The 26630-nt window shown below is 41.2% G+C and overlaps 1 protein-coding gene across 7 annotated transcripts in view; it reads left to right on the top strand.

Moving 5' to 3' along the window:
• The window catches only part of NCKAP1 (NCK associated protein 1), a 119281-nt gene that overhangs the window by 78920 nt on the left and 13731 nt on the right, over positions 1-26630 (top strand). For 6 of the 7 annotated variants that reach the window (XM_008178293.4, XM_005306541.5, XM_005306540.5 and 3 more), the window contains 9 exons: positions 1677-1796; positions 4344-4483; positions 5824-5955; positions 9030-9248; positions 9639-9769; positions 10191-10288; positions 15855-15948; positions 17553-17635; positions 18132-18212. In XM_008178293.4, coding sequence (XP_008176515.1) covers positions 1677-1796; positions 4344-4483; positions 5824-5955; positions 9030-9248; positions 9639-9769; positions 10191-10288; positions 15855-15948; positions 17553-17635; positions 18132-18212 — 1098 coding nt within the window. Of the gene's footprint in view, positions 1-1676; positions 1797-4343; positions 4484-5823; positions 5956-9029; positions 9249-9638; positions 9770-10190; positions 10289-15854; positions 15949-17552; positions 17636-18131; positions 18213-25210; positions 25324-26630 lie in introns of all 7 variants that reach the window. The other variant, XR_010591602.1, reaches the window with a different exon arrangement.

The raw sequence follows: 26630 nt of genomic DNA, 5'->3' as shown, positions 1-26630 counted from the left end.
AGGTCACATGACCTAGCATAACAAGCACTGGTCTGGGAACTCAGAACACCTGAGTTCTACTCATCTCTCTTCTGACTGGCATTGTTAACTTTACAAATATTTAGTTAGGCCTCTGAACACCACTGTAACGTAGATTAATATCATTATCCACATATTACAGATGAGGGAAACCGAGTGACTTTCTCAAGCATACCCAGCTAATCTGTGCCAGAACTATAAGGACTAAGGACTTATGATGTGCATATCCTTGACTAATCCACTAGACTGCAGTGCTTCTGAGGCTAATCACTTAAAGGTGATCTGCAAAAAGTAATGAGAGGAGGGGGCATATGTGCTGCTTTGATGTATGAAGAAGGGGCAGGAGCATTTAAATTAATGTTTACTCTGCACTTCGGGAATTTTGACAAAAAATACCCACTGTTAGCAGTGCAGTTCCACGGCATTGGCAACGTTGGTAGCCCATGGCTCGCTGGCTTTGACAGTTTTCAGCAACTATTGAGGAATGGTGTATGTAACTGTGAAAAAAATATCAGTGGATTACATGTGTTTCTACATGCCTGAATGTTGACAGTAACTTTAAGCTCTGAACATGTGATATCTCAGATAAGTATTGGATCCATCATTGCCCATGCTGGAATTTAATTTATTTTTAACAAATATTGGGGATTAGACCATTTAAATACATTTTATAATGCTCCCTAGTCACCAGTTGACCTACTTCAGAGGTATGTTATTGCGCATGTTTGTCTGTAAACATGTGTGACCTAGCCCACTTTAAACTATGGCTATATTTTAAACAAATAGTCACAGAGTATTTTAATTGGGTGCCTTCTTTCCTGGCTTCAATAGCATTGATAATTCAGAGAGAATAATCTGTTTACCACAGGAAGTATCAGAGTCACTTTCTTTTTTCTTCCAGTGTATCTTATATCTCAACTACTCCTGGTTTATTTTTCAGCTCTAACAACCAGACATGGGTTGTTTCCCACCAATCAGTGATTATTCTAGTGATTTTACAGTACTGAAAATGCTTAAAATAAAAATAATAATAAAAAAAACCCCTCTTTCCTGTTGAATATGAATGAAAAGTAACAAAATGGAAAAGAAGAGATAACAATTCCAGAAAGTTACTCATTTTTTTCATGTTTTTCCATGCCCTTTGAAAAAAAAATTTTTTTGAGAGATTTTTGTGTTTTGGCTTGTAATATCCAACCTTTTGGTTAAGGAGATGCTAACATTTAAATTAGCTGCTTAAAAACACTTTTTTTTAACTTTGTTGGTTTTTTTTGTGGTGGATGAGGGAAAGAAGATATGGAGAATTTTTTCTTTGACCAGTCTCTTTTATTAACCACGCTCAAAACAACTGTTTTGTAGTACAGCTGTATGTAATATACTGGTAGTATGTGTGCGTACATGCATGCGTAGGTGTGTACATGGGAGTCACTGCCCTCTATTGGCTAGCCGGTCGAGGAGAAGATAAGGGTTGTGTTACTATTGCAGCAGCTAGGGAATATCTCCCTTAGCCCAAGTGATGGAAGTTTTATTTTTGGAGCTAAAAGAGCAGGAATTTAGTCCTAACTCCCCTATTTGCAGTACATAGACTTGTTGCAGGTATATTATGGAATTGGCAGAAATTTGGAAAACCATTTTTTTTTTTCTATTTTCTTTTTTGATAGCGACATCATATTGGAGATCGCAGTCTTTCCTTGTGTAACATGTTCTTGGATGAAATGGCTAAGCAGGCTCGAAATCTTATCACAGATATTTGCACGGAACAGTGTACACTGAGTGACCAGGTGAGAATTAATTTTTTGTTAGAAATAGGTTTTATTCATTTGAGACAGTTCTGAGAAGCTTGTAGTTCAATTCCACGTACACTGTAAATGTTGGATTTAAAATAAATATTATCCACCATTAATTTTTAAGCTATGATTTATGCTTAAGTATTGAATTAAGCCCTACCAAATTCACGGTCCATTTTGGTCAGTTTCACAGCCATAGAATTTTAAAAATTGTACATTTCATGATTTCAAATATTTAAATCTGAAATTTCCCAGTGTTGTAACTGTAGGGGTCCTGCCCCAAAAGGTGGTTGTGGGGGGTGTTGCAGGGTTATTGTGTGTGTGGTGGGGGGGTGTCACAGTATTGCCACTCTTATTTCTACGCTGCTGGTGGCAGCAGCGCTGCCTTCAGAGCTGGACATCCAGAGAGCAGCAGCTGCTGGCTGGGAGCCCAGCTCTGAAGGCAGCGCTACAACCAGCAGCGGCACAGAAGTAAGGATGGCATGGTACGGTATTGCCACCCTTACTTCTGCACTGCTGCTTTCAGAAGTGGGCCCTTGGCCAGCGACCGCCGATGTCTGGCTGCCCAGCTCTGAAGGTAGCAACGCAGAAGTAAGGGTGTGATGGCAGGGTATTGCCACCCTTACTTCTGTGCTGCTGCTGGCTAGGCACTGCCTTCAGAGCTGGGTGCCTGGCCAGCAGCCACTGCTCTCTGGCCACCCAGCTCTGAAGGCAGTGCAGAAGTAACGGTGGCAATATCATAATCCCCCTACAATAACCTTGTGACCCCCTTTTGGGTCGGAACCCCCGTTTGAGAAATGCTGGTCTCCCCCAGTGAAGTCTGTATAGAATAGGATAAAAGTACGCAAAAGACCAGATTTCACGGTCCGTGATGCATTTTTCACGGCCGAGAATTTGGTAGGGCCCTATTTATAAACTGTGATTTATGCAAAAAGAGGACTTATGCTGTCACAATAGGATTGGTGTTGCTTAAAAGGATGTTGTGTGGTCTTTGTTCATTGTGGTGGTGGTGGAGAAAAAGAGAAAATGTTAATAGTAAAAGTTGCAGAGAGGCTCTCCAAAGATGGGGATCAACGGTGGAGGTTTGGGAGGCAATGAGTAATGAAAAGGAAGGTTTTTCTAAAAATCACCATTAAGAACAGGAATAATGGCATAATTGACAGTAAAACCATGTCACATCTTTATTTTCAAAAACTTGACTGACAACACATCTTTGGATAGCAGTTTAAGCTTTGAGTAATTCACCAGACTTGAGACCAGTGTTGCAAGTTTTGTGTATAATATGGACTTAGGGGGTGTCAAGATCAGGGACAGGTTTAGGTATGGAAGGGTTGTCAGGCTGTTGCTTTGTTGATTGGGGAAGGAAGGTGCTTTAAGATTGGGAGGATCAGAATTTGGCAAGTAATTTTGATGGACTATATTTAAGAAGTATAGGAAGAGAGAAGAGATTATTTGGTCGAAGAGGTGCCTTATGTGGGAAAGGTAAGGTTGGCACTTTGGTGAAGAGGGTTTTGGTGGTGATGGGGAAATAAATAACATGAAAAGCAAATATATAATCTTTGGTGTTGAAATCTACTAGGAATAAGATTATGCTATATTACAGGTTGGTTGCAACCTAAAATTTTCCACAGTCCTGTGTTAAGTGTGTTGAAAATTCACTTCATTATCTATATGTGTACTACTTGCTGTTTATTTAACATGGGTTAATAGTTCATGATACTTCTGAGAAATCTACAGAGCCCATCAAGAAACTTGTGGTTGTGTGCACATCTATATACAAATAGAGCTGGGTGACATTTTTTTGACTAATAATTTATTCACTGAAAAGCACAGCTTAGGTCAACCTGAAACTATTCATGAATTTGTTAGCCAAAACATACTTTTTCTGGGACTTAAACTCGCTCTCCTGGGAAGTGAGAGACTCAACTTCAGAGCCCTTCTCTAGGCAAAAGGGGGGGATTAATGTGGGTATCTCCCATACCTTGGGTGAGTGCCCTAAGCACCAGGGCTGTACATTATAAGGGACATGGCACCACCATCACCACTTCCTCCTTTGGCTGTTTTGTGAATTTAGCCCAGGTCAAACAAAATATTTTGTTCACCAGAAATGAATTTTTTGTTGACTTTTTGATTCAGTTTTTTTAATTTTCATTTTGTTTGACCTGACTTGAATTTTTTTATTTTTTTCAGAAATGCTAGTGAACCAAAACAAGTTATTTTCCCACCTCTTTATATAAATACACACACATATTTTTTTATATATTATCAAATTACTCCATGGCATTTATTCTCTTCTATTTATTTCTCTAAGTGTTCAGGCACTCTGAGATCATTTTCATAGCTGTATTCCTAATCAGTTTTCCTTTTGGGCATATCTTGAAAGTGAATGACGATGGGGTGGAGAACTTTCCTAAGCTGGAATTGTATACTCAGCTAAACAACATATAAAGTGTGGATTTCTTTGTGATGAATATTCCACCTGAACCATAACTTTATTTTTAATCTAATAGTGGCTAAGATTTTTTTTTCATCCTCTTTTAGCTGCTGCCAAAGCATTGTGCCAAAACAATCAGTCAAGCAGTGAACAAAAAGTCAAAAAAACAGACCGGAAAGAAAGGGGAACCGGAGAGGGAGAAACCGGGAGTAGAAAGCATGAGGAAAAACAGATTGGTGGTGACCAAGTAAGCACGTTCTCTTGCTATTTCTTCCTCCTCCTCCTGCATTCTCCCCAATCCTTTTGTGTAAACATGGATATTTTCTTTGTGTTGATTTACATGGTTAATTTTAGGACCAGTAATAATGGAATTTTCACTTTATCTTTTGAATAAATTTACAGCCATGTAAACAAAGGGGTGGGGATATGTCTCTCTCCTCCCTCCCCCATGGCTGTGTGGAGAAGGTGGGGCTTACACATCCTTTAATCTACCCCTTCAGCATTCTCTTTCCTGGGCAGCACAATCCCACCAGGTAGTTCTGCCCCACTCAGAATTTTGGCTAGGCTGTGGGGCAGGAGAGCAGTGTCAGTTGCACCTTGCCACCAAACTGCCATCTGATTTGATGATGCGCTAAGTCTCCTTCCATCCTTTGCATCCCCACCAGTCAGGGAAGCTTCTCTGAATAGCAGCTGCCACGAGGGGTTGAAAGCTATTAGAAAAGCAATGCGATGGGAACGCAGCAGGAGAAGAGTGCATATGGTAAAGGGGACAAAAACACCAGGATGAGGGGAAATGATGGAAAGGGGGTTCTCAAACTGAGAGTCGGGACCCCTGAGAGGGTCGCAAAGTTATTACATGGGGAGTCGCAAGCTGTCAGCCTCCACCCCAAACCCCGCTTTGCCTCCAGCATTTATAATGGTGTTAAATACTTCAAGTATTTTTAATTTATTAGAGGGGTCTCACTCAGAGGCTTGCTATGTGAAAGGGGTCACCAGTATAAAAGTTGGAACCACTGTAAAGTAGTGCTTACCATTATAGTTGGAAGTGCTGAGTATGTGTGTGCACTTTGTGAAGGAAAGCTTGCTGCCACAGTCAGCAGTGGGGCATCAGATGGCTAGCATGAGTGGAGTGGTTGAAGGAGAAAGCTTACTTAGAATTTGTGAAATTAGTTAGTTTTAATCTTAAGAATTTTTTAATAACTTTCAGTGGTTACGACACATAGTCTCTTGAAGTGATTGTTGGATTACAAAACATAAGTTAAGCAACCCCCTAAAGAAATTTTTCATTTTGGTGAACTGTGCAACAATCTTTCTTCTCTTCTGCACAGTATAGAGCAACACACAACCGTAGCATTCTGCGTTAGCCAGATTTCTCCCAAAATCTGATTTTAAATTAACTAGGTGTGAAAAGCCTCCTCATATGATTACTACACACTGCTAACTTGTTTTTAAAGGATAGAACTAGTTAATCTTACTTACTTGCATAAAAATTGTGAGCAACACTCCCCAATAATAATTTGTGCTTGTGTTTCTTTGAAATAGTTTTGTAATTTCTCATGTAATTTGTGTGTCAATTTTTTTTTTAAGCCTGGACAAACTGCACACTGCACTTTCCGAGCTCTGCTTCTCAATCAATTACGTACCAAACATGGTTGTCTGGGAACATACGTTTACCCCAAGGGAGTACTTAACATCTCACCTGGAAATCCGTTTTACCAAGTAAGAGACTGCAAAATTAAATTTTTACTTAGCCAAGGAAAATAAATCATTTTTTGTTCTAACATTAAAAATACTGTGTGTATCTATTTCACAAGACTACTTTTAAAGATGAACTGCAAAGCTTTAAAATAGCAAATTCTAAGAACCAAGATTCCAAATCAATTAGAATACATATGTAGGCATACAACATTTTTGAAATTTAAATTATATTTAAAACAAAATATTTGAAAATAAATTTCCTCTACTTACCTCCCAGATTCTCTGTTCCTAGTTCCATATTCTTCATAGGAGTCCATGACTACAAATCCTAATAGTACAGAGATTCTCTTCACACTGCCACATCCCTGCAGTGCTGAACCTTGTTTCCAGTGTTTGATTTTACCAGTGTTTGGCGGGGGGGACTTAGAAATATGAACTCAAGACCTGGCAAGGAACCTAAGAGGAAACTTTTTAACATTTTTGCTTTAAAATAAAAAGTGCTGTGGGCTGGTGTAATGGTTGCTTGATGCATTACTAGGTAGGTTCTTGGCTTGGTTTTTCCCTGTAGTAAGTGGGTGCAGTAAAAGGTAAATTTCAACCTCTTGTGAGAATTTCTCATTGTAAAAGCCATTCCTGTTGATCATGCTGGCAGTTAGCTTTGGTAGAGACTCTAACTATATCTTCTGTATTTCACATAAGGTTTTAGGGGGTCTCTAGTGATCAGGACATGGTCTGAGGATACTTTTGTCTAGAATGTTCTCTTGATACACTGGGAAGTGATGGTGACATAAAAAGGGTAAAAAAGTTGACTTTTCATGAAGTCCTGGGTTTAAGACCCTAAACCACAGTGTTCTCTCTAATTTTATTTTTTGCCTTATGGGTGGGTAGCAAGTCCACAAAAATGCTGAGTGATGGTTTTGAAGGGGTACTCATGGCAGCCCCAAGCTAGGAATGGGATTTGCTATTCAAAGACTGCAATGTCTTAATTTTTTTTCTATTTCTGATGTTAAGTGGTATTTTTTCCAGAGGTCTGCAGTTTATCTTTATTCTGAGGATTGATTTCCTATCCTATATAAACATGTTAGTTTTTACTATTTTAAGCTTGTATATTTCTTTTTTGTGATTGAACTATTGCTCATATTGCTATGCCAGCTTTATTTTGTAATGTAGCACTTCCTGAAATAGGTTTAAAAAAGAAAGATTGCATCAGAGGCAAACTTGTAAAAATAAACAGTAAAATGTTTCAACAATAAATGTCACTTGCTTCAAAACAAACAAAAAAATTGCATTTGGTTTTAAATAAACTTCAATTCTGCTAAAACAGTCATTTCATGTCCAGCTCTTCTTGTCCTGCCTTCGTAACGTGTATCACTATGAGCACAAACTTTTGTGTGTAATTATAATCTTTAAGTCTAAAATGACTACCAAAATACTGAATTACTTTTCAAGCTCTTTGACTCTATTTACTGTATAAAAGCCTAGTCCTTTAATGGGCATAAAATGTGCTCAGTACCTCAAAGTCAATAGGAGTGGAGAACGGTCAGCATCTTTCAGGATCAGGGTCTAAGCAGGCAGCTGTCCTCTAGAGGGTTCAGCATGGGACAGTGAATCAGTCTGATATATGGTTCATGCCTAGTATTGTTAACTTATTGTGTGAATTTGGGCAAATCAAGTTTTACTGCAGTTTTCCTGTCTGTAAATTAGGGCTAACGATTAAGGTTAAGTTTCTGTCACAGGTATTTTTAGTAAAAAATCAGTGTCGGGTTGAAGGCAATAAACAAAAATTCACAAAAGCCCACAAATTTACAGTCCGTTCTGGTGTGCTGCCTTTCCCCCCCTCCCCTAGCTGCTCTTCTGGAAGCCCTGGGATGACAGCTGCTGCAGACCCGCCCCAGAAGAAGTCACAGAAAATGAGAGAGAATCATTTCCTTAGTAGTGATTACTTGGCTTATATAAAGCACTCTGAGATCTATGGATAAAAGGCACTGTTTAAGTGTCCTGTGTTTTTCAGACAATTTAGTAGGAAATAAAAATCACTTTTGTGGCTAAAGTCGTATAACCAAGAAATGCTTATGCAGAGTCCACTGACAAATGCTTAGCACTAAAATAATGAATGCTGACACAGTTGAAGGGAGCCCAGTAGACTGACACTTCCTTATGTAGAAGTGGTATCTTTTAATCCATTTTAAAAAATGAATATCAGGAAAAACTTCCTAACAGTGAGATGTGGTAATAATTTTCCAAGAGAAGTAGTAGAAGATCCATTAAACAAGACAATTAAAATTAGATTTGACAGACTAATTACAGATATGTTCTAGTCTTGAGAACAATACTGCACTTGCACAGAATGGACTAGATTATTTACTAGGACTCCATTTCTAACATAATACATTGTTTTGATTCAGGAAATTAAATTGTCCATTCTTAATATGCTCGGTTGTCTTTGTTTTGCAGTGCATGTAAATTAGATCACAAGCTGATCTGAGCCCCCAGCATGAATTAATTCTTTTACTTTCAATTTTGTTGTTAATTAAATTTCCTTTTGTGCTTATTTTAATGATAAATTTGATTTTAAACCCTTTAAAAATATATAGAAATGGACATAAACTATAAAGCACCTTTGTACAAAGAATTTATCCTAAATGGTGCTCCTGAGAATGGTTATAGACTAACTGGCTGGTGCGTCCTTTTAAGCCCAAGTATGTGCTCATATGATAGATAATTACAGCTAGTTTCTCTCATGCAAATGTATTTTGGGAGCCTTTTAAAGTGTTTTTGTGACCAAATTGCTTGTGGTTTAAATCTTCTAGTTCATGGGTCATTCACTTGATGGTAGACCATACTTCCCTGGGTGTCTTCATAGTGTTCACTAAGTGTTTGTGTTAAGAATTCCCATGCTTTTTTATCTGAGAGCATGTATTATGAATACAGTATTCCTGCTGATTTCTCTTTTTGAAAAGAGCTGCTATCATGTTTTAAATCTCATTGAAATATTCGTCTAAAAGTTTGAATACCCAATCCTTTATACAACCAGGAAGAATTAACTATTGTTTAATTTCATTAATGTACAAAGGTAACTCTTTTCTCTTTAAAAGGTCAATTGTTGGAATGACTATGTATAATCAAGCAACACAAGAGATTGCAAAACCTTCAGAGCTGTTAACGAGTGTAAGAGCCTACATGACAGTACTCCAGTCAATAGAAAATTATGTGCAGATTGACATAACAAGAGTATTTAACAATGTTCTTCTTCAGCAAACCCAGCATTTGGATAGTCATGGGGAGCCAACTATTACTAGTCTGTACACAAATTGGTAAGAATGTAACCCTATTAACATCTATTGTGAGCTCTTTGTTTTACGTTTAAATACACTTAAAATCTAATTAAACTGAATAACCTGCATCAGGAAATTGGAATTGTGTATGGCATGAACACTTGCAAGTTTCAAACAAGACAGATTTACTGTTTCTACCAATAGCTGTTTAAAAAAGAGTCCAAAAACTCACTGAACTCTTCTGGTTGCAGAGGGCACAGTTAAGCCATTGAAATGGAACTTAAGTGGTGTGTAAGCCTTATGCTGTCCTTCTGTACAAGGATGAATTTCACCCTTGCAGAATAATGAAACTTTTTTAATGTTATGAGTAGCCATGGTATCCTTCTCATTGAACTAATATTTTTACATTAATTTTTGTTTCGTGCTCAGGTATTTGGAAACCTTGCTAAGGCAAGTCAGCAATGGGCATATAGCATATTTCCCAGCAATGAAGGCATTTGTGAACTTGCCCACAGAAAATGAGTTGACGTTTAATGCTGAAGAATACTCTGACATATCAGGTAAACATTTTATGACATGGTTCTAGATATTCTTTGTGAGGGCTGTTTTTCATGTGCTTGAGACTAAGACTTTTAGAGAGATTGTGGAATACCAGTACTGTTTTTAGAGAAATATTCTATTATACAGAAGAATTTTGGCTTTCTTGTGTTCTCCTTGCTGTTTTTGTGTTATGCTGCCCGGGGGGAAAAGTACCAATTTTTTTCTTGCTCTTGCTGAAACAATTATTGGCTATGTACATGTGATTTGTTGTAAGTAAATGCAGTAGGTGAATTTACTACCCCACTGTTGTTATAACTTAATCTTTACTCTGTATCCAGTTTTGAGATTGCTCTGATAGAATGGTATTGCTACATGTGTTATGGTTGTTAAATCACTGCAAAATAAATGTCAACATAAAGACAATTGTTTTTTCTTCCTTAGAAATGAGGGCCCTCTCAGAACTACTAGGACCATATGGCATGAAGTTCTTAAGTGAAAGTCTTATGTGGCACATTTCCTCACAGGTTGCTGAACTTAAGGTAATTATATTTTGATTTTTTTTTCCCTATGCACATTTTATTTATAGTGCCCAAGAGCTATGCTTTGCATGTTATTCACTGAGTATTACCATACCACACTAAAACTGAAAACATATGGGTATTTTTTTCTCATTCGTATGTCATCTGTGAACACATAGTACACTTGAGCATATCTCTGTATCATATTCTCTCAATGGTTGGACTACGTCCAAAACACCGCATTTCTAAGAGCCCTTTAGCATCAAGAATCTGCTACTATATTAGCATATCTTGCTCACTTTGATTGCACTTAATTTCAAGTAGGGTTTATTTTCTGTTTTGCAATTTTTAGCTCTATAATTTTTTGACAAAATTATCCTTTCCAGTTTGAATGGTTTTCCTTTAAATAGATTGAGCTTTGTTCAAGTTGATGAAATACCTGTTCAAATGCAAGTTGTCCTCAGGGATTTGAATAGTTTGAGTGCTTTGGGACTGCATTATTACAGTGTTTTCCAACTGAACGTTAAGACCCAGTAGTATTGTGTACTCAAGTACAACTTGAAAGATTCTGTTCTTAAAAAAAATTAGACCTACTATTACCATTTTACTATACAAAGCCAGGGCAGCTTGAGTCAGGATTCATGGGAGTGATTGAATCCACAGAAACCCTTGCCCTGGTAGCATCCGTCCCAAGGGTCTGGGCCTGACTCCCCACTCCCGGCGTTGTGACCTGGCACGCAGGCTGCCAGGCCAAACCTGAGCAGCACTGCAAGCCTGTGCGCCTTGTCATTATGCCTAGAGCAGGGAGCCAGGTCCAACCCTTTGGGACAGGACCCAGTGCTGCAGGAGTGAATGTGTGGTGGGCTTTGTTCTCCAGCACACTATCCCTCCTCCGGCCTTCCCTTCCCCAACTAGTGTTAGGATTGCGGTGCCAGGACAGATGTGCTGCTGCGGGTGGTTGGTGCTTCCGCCCCCCAGCAAGGCAAAGAGGAGAAAGAGGAGTGCACCTATTAAAAAGGGAGGGTGCATCTGCTGCTGATACAAAGGCAATAAATCTAGTGTGTTGCTCTGCAAAAGTTGAATGGAAATTAACACTATAAGTGTGTATTCAAGCAATTTCCTACATATGCAACCAAATTCACGTAAATTAACACCGATAGTGGAAAAGTACATTTAATACATATTTATACTAACTCTTGTTAGGTGAACATTTTAAAATATCTAATAAGCTTATTCTGATATTTTTGCCAGACAGTAGCCTGTTTATGCAAATAGACCGTTGGCTATAAAAACTGTGCTATTCATGTTATTAACCCCTCTAATATTGTAATTTATGGACTTAGTAGCAAGTTAGTAGCCATATTTAGTCCCACTCAGTTTTTTTTCTCATTGCAGTTAGTGATGGGTTTGCATTTATTTGGAACATACTGCCTGATGATGGATGCTGACTTACTGTTTTTAAAAACAAACAGCTTAAATTCTTTGAGAATTTTTGATTTCCAGTTACATTTGTTCTTGAAAAAATCCTTTTAGAATACCATAACCCTTTTAAAGTGTGCGCACATCTATATACATTCATTCTTCCCACCTCACCCCATATGCATTTTCCTTCATTATTGTGAATTTCAGTGATATTGAATTGCCAGGGTGTATGATACCCTTGAAAATATGAAGTTAAGCAGAACTATTGCAGCTTTCCCATTTCCCTAAACAGTGTCTATGACTGGTTGAGCCCCCTGGGGTGTCACCTGGTGTGCTGGGATGCCACTGATTCAGACTATACTTTGGCATGTGTGGGAGGTACTTATTTCCTTTTCCCCCTCTTCATGATGCATGGCTTGGGGAGGGAGGAGGGTAGGTTATCTCATGCTGGCTAAGGACATTGGAGCCATTGCTGTTACTAATGGGTAGTGAAGTTAGCAACATATTAGTTCCTATCCGAGGAACTGAAGTGGCTACTGCTTGTTGCCTAGCTGAGTAGCCATTTTGGGCTCCGTTTCAGACTTACCCTTCCCAGCCTTGAATTGAGATACTAAATATTTTGTGATGGCCATGGGTAGGCTGATCGCTGATTATGGGATTTTACTCAGATGCCTGAATTGGAAAACATCCTGTATGGGTTTTTACCTTCCATCTGAAAGCCCTCCAGGGTGGTTTAGAGGGTTTACATTCCAATTGTCGCAACTTTGGTAGTTACAATGCAGTTGGTAGATTATAAGGGGTCCATTTGAGGTCCCTGTAACCCGTCAGCTATTTGAACATTGGTCCTGGGCATAGCATTGCATGGTTAAGGAGTATGCCTCAGTCCTCTCGCAGCTTGTAGGTTCCCTTCTGTTACTTCTCCTGCCTTCAGTGTGGAGGAGGGGAGCCCAGAGTCCCTAGGCAGGCCTGAGGGCATAGGGGGCATGACCTTCACAAACACCTTCAGTTTTGTAATACCCAGTCGTTGGTGATAGTTGAAGTCCGCAGTGGAACAACATTTCCAGGTAGTTTGGGGGTGGGTAACAATTTTGTCAAGTTACATAGAGTAATACTATGGTATTTGTGTCTCATTGTTTGTGTTCACATTATCATTTTAATTTGTTGTTGAATTTCCATGCTTACCGATTAATGTTTCACCCTGTCTACTACATCTGTTGCAGACTTATAAGGCCTCTTGTAAAGATGTTTGCAAAAGTCACTACTTGAGCCTTACATCTCCCTTCCCCTAATGTGTTTGGATACAACTTGTTGTCTCTTCATGAGCCTGCTTTGGTTGTAGGATCATGGAGTCCATCTTCTCTTTAGAGTACAGATGAAAAGTCAAAGTTTTTATAGTTATATGTACTCCTGTTAGTGAGGTATCATTTTTTCCCTCATGTTTTAGGCTGTGGCTTACTGCTACTCAGTAGCTGATCTATATTGGCAGAAGTCTGTACTTAGGACAACTGTTTTCCATGTTGGCTATTCTGAGAGTGCTTATTATCTTCCAATCCAGAGTGTTCCTTCCTCTGTTCCTGTTTTTGTCTCCCATCTTCCTTATGTATGTTCCAGCATTGGCCGTATTTTCAGGGGCATAAAGCACCAAACGGACTCTTAAAGAGTTAGAGAGTGGTGTCTCGGGAGAAGTAGGCATAATCTAGGGTTACCATTCGTCCGGATTTACCCGGACATGTCCTCCTTTTGTGTGCTAAAAATAGCGTCCGGGGGGAATTTGTGAAGCACTCACAATGTCCGGGATTTCCCCCTCCCCCGGCTGGGAGGGCTGCAGGAAAGTCCCGGGCTGGACTCCGGAGCAGCTTCCTCCTCCCACCCCCCCCTCCCTGCATTCTGAGCCGGCCGGCAGCTCCTCCTCCTGCAGCCCGGTCCCTCAGCCCTGTGCAGGGCCAGGGACCGGGTTTTGTGTTGTGCAGGGGAGCTCAGCCATGCGTCCGGCTGGCACAGAGCCCAACACCCTGTTCTGAGCAGCAGGGTAAGGAGGGGCAGGAGAAGGGACAGGGAGGTTCTGGGGGGGCTTTTGGAGGGGAGTGGAGAAAGTTTTGGGCAGTCAGGGTACAGGTAGGGGGTAGGGTCCTGGGGGGCAGTTGGGGGGGGGTCTTAGGAAGGGGCAGTTAGGGGACAAGGAACAGGGAGTCTTAGGTAGGGGGTGGGGTTCTGGAGGGCAGTTAGGAGCAGGGGTCCCAGGAGGGGGCAGTCAGGGGACAAGGAGCGGGGGGTAGGGGGCTGGGAGTTCTGGGGGGGAGCTGTCAGGGGGCAGGAGTGGGGAGAGGGATCGGAGCAGTCAGGGGACAGGGAGCAGAGGGGTTTAGATGGGTTGGGAGTTCTGGGAGGGCTGTCAGGGGGCAGGAGTGGGGAGAGGGATCGGAGCAGTCAGGGGACAGGGAGCAGAGGGGTTTAGATGGGTTGGGAGTTCTGGGGGGGCTGTCAGGGGGCAGGAGTGCGGAGAGGGATCGGAGCAGTCAGGGGACAGGGAGCAGAGGGGTTTAGATGTGTTGGGAGTTCTTGTGGGGGCTGTCAGGGGGTGGGGAGTGGTTGGATGGGGCGTGGGAGTCCCAGGGGTCTGTCTGGGGGTGGGGGTGTGGATAAGGGTTGGGGCAGTCAGGGGACAAGAGGCAAGGAGGCTTAGATAGGGAGTGGAGTCCCGGGGGGCAGTTAGGGGCAGGGGTCCCAGGAGGGGGCAGTCAGGGGACAAGGAACGGGGGGAGGGTTGGGGGTTCTGGGGGGGGCGGGAAGTGGGAGGGGCAGGGGCGGGGCTAGGGCGGGGCTCCTCCCGTCCTCTTTTTTGCTTGCTGAAATATGGTAACCCTAGCATAATCTTTCCTCCCCTTAGTAGTATGCAGAGCTACATGGAGGTTGGCCTCTCCGTAATCAGCTTAATTAACATGTAAGACAATAGTTCTATCTCTAAAGATAAACATTTGAATGGGTTATCATTCATTTACTGTAGCTTTCCTTTTTGTAAGAGTAAAATAACCACTTCTTGCTTGTGGTTGGAGGACTTGAGGTAGCATAGGTGCCTTACCAGGTGGTACAAAAAATGCCTTGTTGGATCCAACAGGTTCAACTTTATAGCTGTGGTTATGCAGCTTCACAGTCCTTCAAATCCCTTATAATTTATATATTTGGAGAATAATTATTACACTTACATACTTGCTACGGAGATCTCTAGCTCGTATGTGTTTATTTAAGAATCAAAGAAAAACACTTCCTTTACATATTGTTTCAGCCAAACTGTGTTTGACATGCAGAAGAATTCTGGCTTTCTTTTAAAGTTGACTTACTGCTTGAGACTAAATTGCATGGATTTAAATAAACAATTTCATATTCCTTTTTCTTTAATACTCTGTTTTTGTGATCGGAGTCAAAGAAAATAATCTTAGGAAAGCTGCACTGATATCTAATGTTTGAATAATTTGAGGCCCAGATTATTTAAAAAAATAAAACCTCTCTTGTTTTACATTAAAATGTGAAGCAATCAAAATTTGTGAGAAGCACTGCTTTCCAGTTAAGGAGGCTTCCTAAATTCACTACAATCCAACCGTCACCAAAGCATACATCTAGTGAAAAGAGCAAGGGAGTGGGCTGCAGTACGAAAAAAGCTATTGAGATGTGAATAATTAGAATATTATTGGATTCAGAGTAGTAGCCGTGTTAGTCTGTATCCGCAAAAAGAACAGGAGTACTTGTGGCACCTTAGAGACTAACAAATTTATTAGAGCATAAGCTTTCGTGGACTACAGCCCACTTCTTCGGATGCATATAGAGTTAAATATAATTAGTATAAAGCATCTTTATACAAGGTTTATTTTGTTAAGTTTTAGTCTAAAATCATTAAACTCATTTTGTGAAATTGTACATTCTTCTGAAAATATAAACTGCATTCCCATCAGCAGTTTTTCTTCCTCTCTTGGTCATTCAGAGCTCTCTTTGGTATACAATCAGGATTTACCAGAATAATCCTGTCGTTCCTTCAGAAGAAAGATAGCTGGAACATCTGGATTTCATGAGCTTGATTTCCTGCTTGCCAGATTGAAATGTCCTAAAGCATGCACCTATCTTTTTAACATACTGAGATCTACGGCTGACCTGAGGTCTTGCTTCTCTTTAGAAACTTGTGGTGGAGAATGTTGAAGTGCTAACACAAATGAGGACCAGCTTTGACAAACCAGACCAGATGGCAGCACTCTTTAAAAGATTATCATGTGGGTACCTAGCAATATTGTTTTTTCTTTTTCTTTTTCTTTTTGTCCCTGCAGTTGTCTGCATAAATAAAACAACTTTGTGAAAACAATCCTCTCTGAATTTAATATACATGAACGTTGAAATGTACATTTCATTCACTAGAGTTTACTCATAATATATGTGAACGGAATAAATTTTAAAACTTATCTAGTCTGCTCATGTGTAAACAAAATGAGATTTCAGTGTAAATTAGTGCATAAACACTTGGATATAAAAGCTGGGGTGGGGGCGTGTGCAAAAATATGATGCCTTTCTGCCAAGGGATTGGGGCTGTCATGCATTGGGATGAAACAGATCTTGTCGTCCACTTCTAATAGCCATAAATATAATTCTTCAAAGTACAGGCATGTAGAAGTACATGCATGCAGAGCAGAAATTGAAAAGTGTGTTGTGGATACACCCGTTTTAAATATGATTCCATCATGGTGTATTATTGCTTTCTTTAGAAAAACTGGTGTTTAAAAGTAAGTATTAAACTGAGACATTGTAAACTATGCAGAGAAGAGTGTTTACATCCAGACATTGGGCACGCCGATCCGGCGGGTAGCAATCGATCTATTGGGGATCGACTTATCGCGTCTAGTGAAGACGCGATGAAATCGATCCCCAGTGGCTCTGCCGTCGACTCCGGAAATCCACCGCGGCAAGAGGCGGAAGCGGAGTTGACGGCGGTGCAGCAGCGGTCGACTTGCCACCGTCCTCACAGCCAGGTAAGTCGACCTAAAATACGCAACTTCAGCTACGCTATTCACGTAGCTGAAGTTGCGTATCTTAGGTCGACCCTCCTCCTCCTCCTCCTCCCCCTCCCCCCCCGTAGTGTAGACCTAGCCATTGACATCTGTGTGTAAACAAGCTCATTCTTTTGAAGTAGTCAACAGGAGTTCATACATTTATTGCCAAATACAAATATCAGCTACATACAAAAAACAATTGTCAGGAATATTTTAGTTCTTGTGATTTTTGCCTTTGTTAGAATGTCACATACTTTAAAGTTGTTTCTATATTTTCCTGCTGATATTAATTTGGGGTAGAATGTTTGAAAAGGCTTGTTTTGTAAATCTTGGGATATATTCTAGTTCAGGGGTTCTTAGATTCTTTTTGCTGGGCCACCCTTTGAAAATATTTCACAGTGTGATGATCCCCTTTCCCTTTTGGTACTGGACATAGCTTTCATGACATCAGTCCGGATCCCTACAGAGCTAAGTAACTATACCATGCCACCTTTACTTCTGTGCTGCTGCTGGCGGTAGCTTTGCCTTCAGAGCTGGGTGCCTAGCCAGCAGCGTCGACTCTCCAGCCACCCAGCTCTGAAGGCAGTGCCACCACCAGCAGCAGTGCAGAAGCAAGGGTCGCATGGTATGGTATTACCACCCTTACTTCTGTGCAACTGCCTGCAAAGTTGAGTGCCCGGCCAGCAGCCACCGCTGTCTGGCTGCCCAGCTTGGAAAGCAAGGAAAAAGGTGATCTCGCGATCCCCTTACAATAGCCTTGTGACCTCCATTTTGGGTCAGGACTTCAAGTTTGAGAAATGCTGTTCTAGTTCACTATTTTTCTTCTAATTCAGCTGTTGACAGTGTTCTGAAGAGGATGACCATTATTGGCGTAATCTTGTCTTTTCGCTCATTGGCACAGGAAGCACTTAGAGATGTAAGAAATAACTAAATTTATTCTGCATGATGTTAAGATGAATTAATATTGTATTTAAATGTCTCAGCATTCAGGTGTCTTGTGTTTTAAAAATAAAACCAAACTTAAAATAAGTTGCTTTGTGGGTAAAATGGGTATATGCAGAAACATACTGAACCCAAGATTCCCAGTTCTGCAAGATGAAATAGGCATTTACAGAGAATTCATTGGGTACTGTTCAAAACAATTTTGCTGACTATGTTAGAATCTGTAAGATAGTTTTGTCAGTGTGTCAGCATGAGTTTTTCAACTTTAATAATGTCTAAAAGTGCTTGTCCACTTGGTCAATGCTAGGCTCAATTTTGAATGTATTATGCTTCCAAGTCTCTCATAGATTAAACTATCTGATACGCATAAAATAACTCATGACAAAGTAGAGTAAATCCAGTAATAAGATAGCGTCTAAGATTATTTTTATTGAAAGAATTTTCTAGTTGCATATTTGTTTGTCTCTTAGGTCTTATCCTACCACATTCCTTTCCTTGTAAGTTCAATTGAAGACTTTAAGGATCACATTCCAAGGGAGACAGACATGAAGGTAATGTTTTTGGTTGAGAGAGTCATTTTTATGGCTTACTAAAAATATTGGGCAAAATCATTAACACTCGATGTGAAAAATCCAGAAACAAAGAATATACTGTGAATGTAGGCTATTGTGTTTATGTAACCTCTTACATGTGACCCTTATTATCAAAAACTTAGAACACTAAGACTTTTATGGAAATATATAACAAAGGGTTAAAAAGCAAAGTTTCATCGAGGATTTAAATTGGTTAAGCAGCAGAAAAAGGACCATTCCTGTTTTATTAATGATTTGTTGATGCAACTTGTTGATGACACTAAGTTCTTTTGGTTTAAACACATTAGGGGATTGAAGCCAAAGGGAAAATGCATAAATACATTAGTAAAATAGTCTGAATTTAGAGTTGACAGGAACCTGTGAAGTTGTCAACAGTTTGAAGATTGCTGCCACAAACTGGGGGAATGTCAAACAAGCAGGATGTTTGATCTATTTAAAAGGATAAAAAAGTACAAAGCCTGTTGTGATATTTGCAAATGATATGGCATCATTTGGAAAACTACATTTAGCTTGGTTTCCTCACTTTAAAAATGTAGCTGTAATTGAAAAGTCCCTGGGAAGGGCTAAAAATGTCTTGAATTTAATGGGATTACGTGTACGAGAGCAGTGCAAAAACTAGGATTATTTAGCCCTGAAAAGGGAAGCATTAGACAGAAGGTTAAATGAAGTATGAGCTTATGTAAGGTATAGTGAAAACTGATAAATCCCTGCTTTTTATGCTAATTTATTGTACAGGGACAAGGGGATAAGTCTGGTACTCTAGCTAGCTGTAAAAAGGAGCTGGATAATCTTGACCAAAGATACTTGTATTTGTTTTCTATAACAGGCATAATTAACTCTCATACTTCAAGGCATGAGCAGGGTCAGGGTCCCTCAAATTTACCACATTGCACAATTGACTTCTCATTATAGGGGATATTCTCCCCTTAAGGATCTGATAAGGGCTGTTGTGAGAGGCCGCATACCAGACTTGAAGTACATATGGACTGCTCTGGTATAAGAGATGCTTTTACTTTGAGTGATTGCACATGTCCATTCCACTGTATTTCTTTTAAAAGAAGAAGAAAAGATTTTGACACCACTTCCCACCTGGGCACCGATGTCAGTACCAGAGTTATGCCTCGTCTCTGAGCTTCAGGTCCTACCACTCTTGTGGCACACCAATGCCGGTTAGTGTCCTGTACCCCGGCTGCCTTAAGTGCTTGGAGAAGGCTCACATTAGTGACAGGTGCAGTACCTGTAAGGGGTTTAAGCCCTGATCCAAAAAGGATAGGGCAGCTAAACTTAAGTACTTTGTCTTCCATCGGAACCTTCCTCTTCAGTCTGGGTATCGAGCACTTCTGCATCGCTCAACAGTGCTCCTCCAGCTTTGGCAGTATTGAGAGATGGATCAGTTTCACCAATGCCAAGAAGAGGTACCGCAAGTCATCTAAGCACTCTGTACTGGGCACCTCAAGATCGGAGGTGAAGAGGTTCGAGCTCTACCAAGGACTTGGAGGTGCACTCAAAAAGAAGGCACTTCGCAGAGCAAGCCTCAAAATGGGAGTTTGTTGACTCCAAAGCCTAGTTCAGGCCCGGGGAGACCAACTCCTGATGTGCCAGGTTCATCGTTGTTGCCTCAGATTCCGGTGCCACAAAATCAGAATGCTTTCCTGGTACCATCTATGCCTGAAGAGTTTGTGGCTGTGAGAGAGTTGTTGAATCTCTTGGTACCATCTTCCCTGGCTCTTGAAGATTCTCTTGGCATCAGAACTAACGGTGTCAGCTTCAGCACCACACCATTGTGGAACGATCGGATTTGACAGCATACAGATTAAAATGGTACTGTCGAGGGAAAGCTGCAGATGATCTTGCAGGTATCCTCTTCTCCAGAATCTGATTCTACCTCACCAGTACTGATGGGGGCAGCTCCTCCATGGTCTGAAGAATCAGATTCTTCTTCGGATTCTGAAGTGCGTTCATATGTGTCTCAGCCTGGATATGTCCAGTAACCTGTGTGCAGTGCCTACCCACCCTGCTTTCAGCTTCAATTCCAGCAGGGTGCATACTGCAAGGACCCTTCGTCTGTGCACAGTTGGGGGCCAAGGCCATATCAGCAGCCTTTATGGACCTTGTGGGGGTTCCCCCTCAATCAGGAGCATCCCCATCTCCTTCCCAACCTGCTTCCTCGGGTGGTCGACAAGAACATTGATGTTATAAGCATGTACTGACCCCGGCACCAGGCAGGGACAGGACCAGTGTTCCCTCTAATTTTTGACAGGCCGTGTGCGCAAAAAATTTCTTCTGTACAAATTTTTGAAGCAGAGTTCAAATTTGTGCGCCATGAGGCAAATGCGCCCCAGCGAGTAAAATGCTTATACATTTAAAAAGTTTTAATTTGCAATTTGTGATAATAATAGTGCATAGCTCCGATTACGTCCATGCATCTGTGGCAAAAAAATGCAGGAAAATGGAGATGTGTGGGTCCCGACGTGGTCAATGTTACACGTTCGAAATGCTGGCGGGGAGGGATACAATTCATTGCCCTCCTTTCCCTCCCCCTCTCCCCCTTGCCAGCTAGTAGAATCTGGCTGTGTTGATAGATGGCGGGCGAACAATGTCAAAAGTCGCCCGTAAATGATATTTCGGCCTGGCTCTGATGTAGTATTTCATTTTTTGTGCGCACAGGTGTTTCGCCGTGTGCACGGGGTTTAGGATCTGCGTGCTTGCGCACAGCTTAGAGGGAACAGTGGACAGGACCCTTCTCAGGAGCTACCCCAATAAGAGTTGGAAAAGAATCAACCCCGAGAGCCATTGGTATCCTCTTCCTTATCCCCTGATGAGGCTATTATGGTGGAACCAATTTTCCCACCGCTGGATGACTACAAAGTCCAGCAGGAGTTGTTGAGAATGATGGCTTTGGACATCCATCCAGAGGAGGTTCCAGTAAAAGTTCCTCAGGCTTGTGGACATTTGAACATCAGTGGTTCCATTAAGGATAGCTCTGCCTATTAACAAGGCTATTCTAGATCCTACTAAGGTTTTTGGCAGACCCCATTGTCCCTGCCACCTACTGCAAAAAGAGTGGAGAGAATGTACCGTGTACCCTCTCAGGGGTTCGAACATTTTTACAGTCATCCCCCTTCCTGGCTTCACGGTAATATCTGCAGCAAATGAAAGGGGGGGCAGGATCACCAGGCACTGTTCGCCCTTCAAACCTCCCCCCAAAAAGCAAACAAAAAAAAAACCCAAGGAGGCTAAGAAACTTGACTTGTTCAGAAGGAAACTTTATTCCACAGGAGGTTATGGCTTTTACTGTGAACCAGCAAGCTCTGTTGAGGCGCTACAGTTTTACTATGTGGGATACAATTTTGATGTTTAAGGGCAAGCTCCCAGATGATATTAAACAATAATTTCAGGCTATAGTGGGAGAGAGCAAGTTATTTCTAGAACAGCTATGCAGGCTCGCTACATAACCTGACCATCACTATGCAACAGTCTTCATGGTTGCAATCCTCTGGTCTCTCCCCACACTATTTCCACAGGTGCAGGATCCTGTTCCCCCATGGAGCTTGAATCTAGTCTTAGCAAAGTTGATGACTCCCTCCTTTGAGCCTCTAGAGACCTGCTCCCCATTGCTCTAGGAAGGTGGCATTTTTTATGGCTGTTACATTAGCCAGGAGATTTGGGGAATTGTGGGAATTAATATCAGATCCTCCATCTACAGTTTACTACACAAAGTTTACCTTCGTCCTCACCCAAGGTTTCTTACTAAGGTGGTTTCCAGTCTTCATATTAACCAAGTGATCTTCTTACTAGCCTTTTTCTCCAAAACTTGGTCATAAAGGTGAGGAGAGGCTTCATGCTCTAGAGATGTTAGAAGAACTTCATCATTTTATCTGAACCGGACTAAACCTTTTAGGTCTTCGACACAGCTGTTCATCACGTTTGTGGACAGAATGAAAGGCTGCCAAGTATCCTGAGTCAAAGGAGCTCATCTTGAATATCCAGTTGAATTTGGTTGTTACCTGTTGACTAACATGATTCCTCTGGATACTGTTGGGTCATTCAACTAGGTCCAAAGCAGCTTCGCCAGCCTTTCTGGCTCACGTGCCATATTAGACATTTGCAAAGTGGCAACCTGGCCGTCATGTCATAGGTTTGCCTCTCACTACTCAATCTCCCACCAGTCTAAAGATGATGCCAGATTTGGACGAATGATCCTTCGATCCCTATTCAAATAGACTCCAAGCCCACCTCCAGTTTGGATTGCTTGTGAATCACCTTCAGTGGCATGAACGTGCAATCGCTCGAAGAATAAGAAACGCTTACTAACCTTTCCGTTACTGTTGTTCTTAGAGATGTATTGCACATGTCCATTCCATGACCTGCCCTCTGTCCCCTCTCTATCAGCCTTTCCGGTAGGAAGGAACTGAGGAGGATCAGGGGAAGCTCTGCTCTATGCCTGCACACAGTATGTAAGGCAGCAGAGGGCACTCCTGCCGCCCCGACAAATACTGCTAAGGATAAAACTCGGAAACTGCACACTGGAGCTCACATACACCTTTGCAACACAACCTGAAGAACAACAATTACAGAAAGATTAGTAACTGTTTCTTCCACTTGACCCTTCAAAAAAAGAGTATGTACAACATGTGCCTTTCTTGAATGTAGCAAGGGGAAATCCGTAGAAATGGAGGGCTGGAAAGGACTCTAGAGGTCAAGTCCCAGCCCCCTATGCTGAGGCAGGACCTAGTAAACCTAGACCGTCCCTGACAGGTGTTGGTCTGACCTGATTTTAAAAACCTCCAATTATGGCAGAGGTCCCCAAATTGTGAGGTGTGCCCCCCAAAGGGGGTGCAGAAGACCATTTGCAGGGGGGCGCAGCTCGGGCTAAGGCCAGTGCGCATGGGGGGTGGGGAAGGAAGCACCACCCAGCTCCGCTTCTGGCCCTGCCCCTGGATGCCAGCCCCATCCCCAGTTGTGGCCCCAGCCTCAGCTGCCTTATCCATGTCCCCCTCTCAACTCTGGGGCTGTGTCCCTACTCCCACCCTGGCTGGGTGAGAGTGCGGACAGAGGTATGGGGGGGGCGACCCTGAAAAATTTGGTGACTACTGAATTATGGGGATTCCATAGTCTCCCTTGGAAGCCTATTGCAGAGTTTAACTATCCTTTATAGTTAGCAAGTTTTTCCTACTATCTAACCTAATCTCCCTTGCTGCAGATTAAGCCCATTTCTTCTTGTCCTACCTTCAGTGGACATGGAGAGCAATTGATAATCATTCTCTTTATAACAGCCCTTAACATATTTGAAGACACTTATCAGGTTTCTCGTCAGTCATCTTTTGTCAATACTGAACCACGTCCAGTTGTAACCTTTCCTCATAGGTGAGTTTTTCTAAACCTGCTCTCTTCTGGGCTCTATCAAGTTTGTCCACATCTTTCCTAAAGCACGGCACCCAGAATTGGACACAGTACTTCAGCTGAGGCCCCACCAATGCCAAGTAGAGCAGGACAGTTGCCTCCTGTGTCTTACATATGCCCTAGAATATTCGCCTTCTTTATAACTGTATCCTATTGTTGACTCATTCAATTTGTAATAACCCCCAGATTCTTTTCAGCAGTTACCACTAACCAGTTACTTCACATTGTGTAATTGTGCATTTGATCTTTCCTTAAGTGAAGTATTTTGCACTTATTTTTATTGAATTCATCTTGCTAATTTAAGACCAATTATCCAGTTTGTCAAAGTTGTTTTGAATTCTAAATTCTGTCCTCCAAGAGCTTGCAACTCCTCCCAGCTTGGGGTCATCTGCCCATTTTATAAGCATACTCTCCACACCATTATCCAAGTCATTAATGAAAATATTGAATAATGCTGGACCCAGGACCAACACCTGTGGAACTCCACTAGATGTGCCATCCCAGTTTAACAGCAGACCATTGATAACTACTCTGAGTTGGTCTCTCAACCAGTTGTACACCCACCTTATAGCGATTTCATCTAGACTGCATTTCGCTAGTTTACTTAGGGAGTGTCATGTGGAACTGTATCAAAAGCCTCACTAAAAATCAAATTTTATCTCTCCCCTCCCCCCCCCACCCCCTGTCCAATCCAGTAGGCCAGTAACCCTGTCAAAGAAGAAAATTAGATTGGTTTTGGCATGATTTGTTTTTGAGAAATCAAAGTTGGCTATTCCTTATTAACCCTATTATCCTCTAGGTGCTTATAAATGATGTACTCTATTAATTGTATGGTCAGCCACAGACATTTCAGCATTAGAAGAATAAACTGGGTGTGGTTTTCTCTCTTAGTCATATAGGAATAAGACGTGTAAGGGAAAGTATGATTTATAGGAGTTCCCGGTAGTAGGAAACTTCATGCAGAACCCTGTGTCTGTTAGCTGAAGAAGCAACAACTATTGTTTATCTAACCAAACTAGGATCAATTCAGGGTAAAGATAAACACTAGGGCCTGGTCCCGACTAAGTCCCCACTTCGGACTAAGGTACACAAATTCAGCTACGTTAATAACATAGCTGAATTCGAAGTACCTTAGTCCGAACTTACCGCGGGTCCAGACGCGGCACGGAGGCTCCCCCGTCGATGCCGCGTACTCCTCTCGCCGAGCTGGAGTACCGGCATCGATGGCGAGCACTTCCGGGATCGATTTATCGCGTCTTAACCAGACGCGATAAATCGATTGCCTGCCACCGGACCCTCCAGTAAGTGAAGATGTATCCTAAGCTTTACAGCTTAAGTGTGTTTAAGATTTAAGGGGCACTATAAAAAGTGGCCACTTTTTAGGGTAACCCTGCCAAATACGTATACTTTATTAATATACCAGCTTGTAATGAAAGGTATTTGTGCCACTTTATTGCCTTACTTCAAACTGTACAAGTCCAGTAAACCATAAGTAAATCCTGTGATGTCAAGCCTTACAGCACCAGATGTGTGGTTTTTTTTTTTTAAAAAAGGGTTACAACAGAAATGTCAAAAGAATGTATACCAATAAACAACAACAAAAAGGAAGGCAAGGAAAAAAGAACATGGTTTTATGGCAAGGTTCAAGAGGCTATTCAAACCAGAGGTATCTGTCAGAAAGTGGAGATCCAGTCCTCCTCGTGAAGCCAATAAAAAGAACATAAACTACTATGGCATGTAATATGTAAGGTTAAAAATGAGGAAGGGCTAGAAGGGAATTAGAAGAGCAAATATTGAATGACATAAAAACAATATGAAATGCATTAAACAGATATTAAAAGCAGGAAGCTCCTGAGAAAAATGTTTGGCCTACTCAACTACCAGAGTAGACGGCAATTAAAAAAAATGAGGGAAATTGCAATGAAGCTAAATGATTTCTTTGTATCAACCTTCACAACGGAGCATGTTAGGAAGATGCTTTCTCGTTTTAGGAAATAAAGATGAGGTACTTCCAGACGTTGAGATATCAAAAGAGGTGGTGCTGGAACAGGTAGATAAATGAGAGGGGGATTTAATAAGAGCAGGATTGTTTACTTGCAGGAGTTCTGAAAGAACCTGAAAATGAAGTGGCTGAGCTTCTAACAAAAATATGCAATCTCTCCTAGGAGACTGGATACTTTCATACTGGATCAGACCAGAAGCCAATCTGGTCCAGTGGCCTAAAACTAGTACCAGATGCTTCAGAGTAGGATGCCAGGAACTCTGTAGTGGGCATTTATGGAGTAGCCAGCCCAAAGGGAGAGTGTTTCCCACGTTGGCTATTGTTTGGCTTAAGCCAGAAGAATGAAAATTTGTCTTTCTAAGGGAAAAAAATAAGTTTTTTTTTTTAATGCCAAATTTAACTGTGAATATTCTCATTAAGCATATAAAAGTCTATTCCTTTTTTAATCTTACTAAGCTCTTAGCCTTAATGATTAAAAATTAGCTATTGTACAAGAGGTGTGAAGGGTAGTAAATCGACTTTTAAAGGTATTAAAGAATGAGAGCGAGAATGAACAGGAAAAAAGGCAAATGTTTCAGAACATGATGTAAGAGAGTATGGAATCTGGGTGTTTACCTGTCAATCTGTCCCACAGGGGTCTTCAACAAAAACAAAATTGTGAATCACTGGTTTTAATATAAAATACATAGGATGAACAACATTCTAAGGCTAAGATTTTTCAAAAGTAACTCATGAATTTTGAGTTCCTAACTTGAGACACCTTATGTGGACCTAATTTTTCAGAAAGTTCTGAATACCCATCCTCTGAAAATGAGGACCCTTATAAGATGTCCTAGGTTGGGCATCCAAAATCCCTTGTCACTTTGAAAATGTTCACCCAATTTAACATTATTATAGGACCATTAACTTTTTCCTCACTCTTGTGCATTTAATTTGTAACAGTGTATTAACATATGGTCTTAATTGGCTAT

The sequence above is a fragment of the Chrysemys picta genome, chromosome 11 (genome assembly GCF_011386835.1).
Source record: "Chrysemys picta bellii isolate R12L10 chromosome 11, ASM1138683v2, whole genome shotgun sequence".
Lineage (NCBI taxonomy): Eukaryota > Metazoa > Chordata > Testudines > Emydidae > Chrysemys > Chrysemys picta.
Note: the sequence above shows the minus strand (reverse complement) of the source record. Positions and strands in the feature narration are given on the sequence as shown.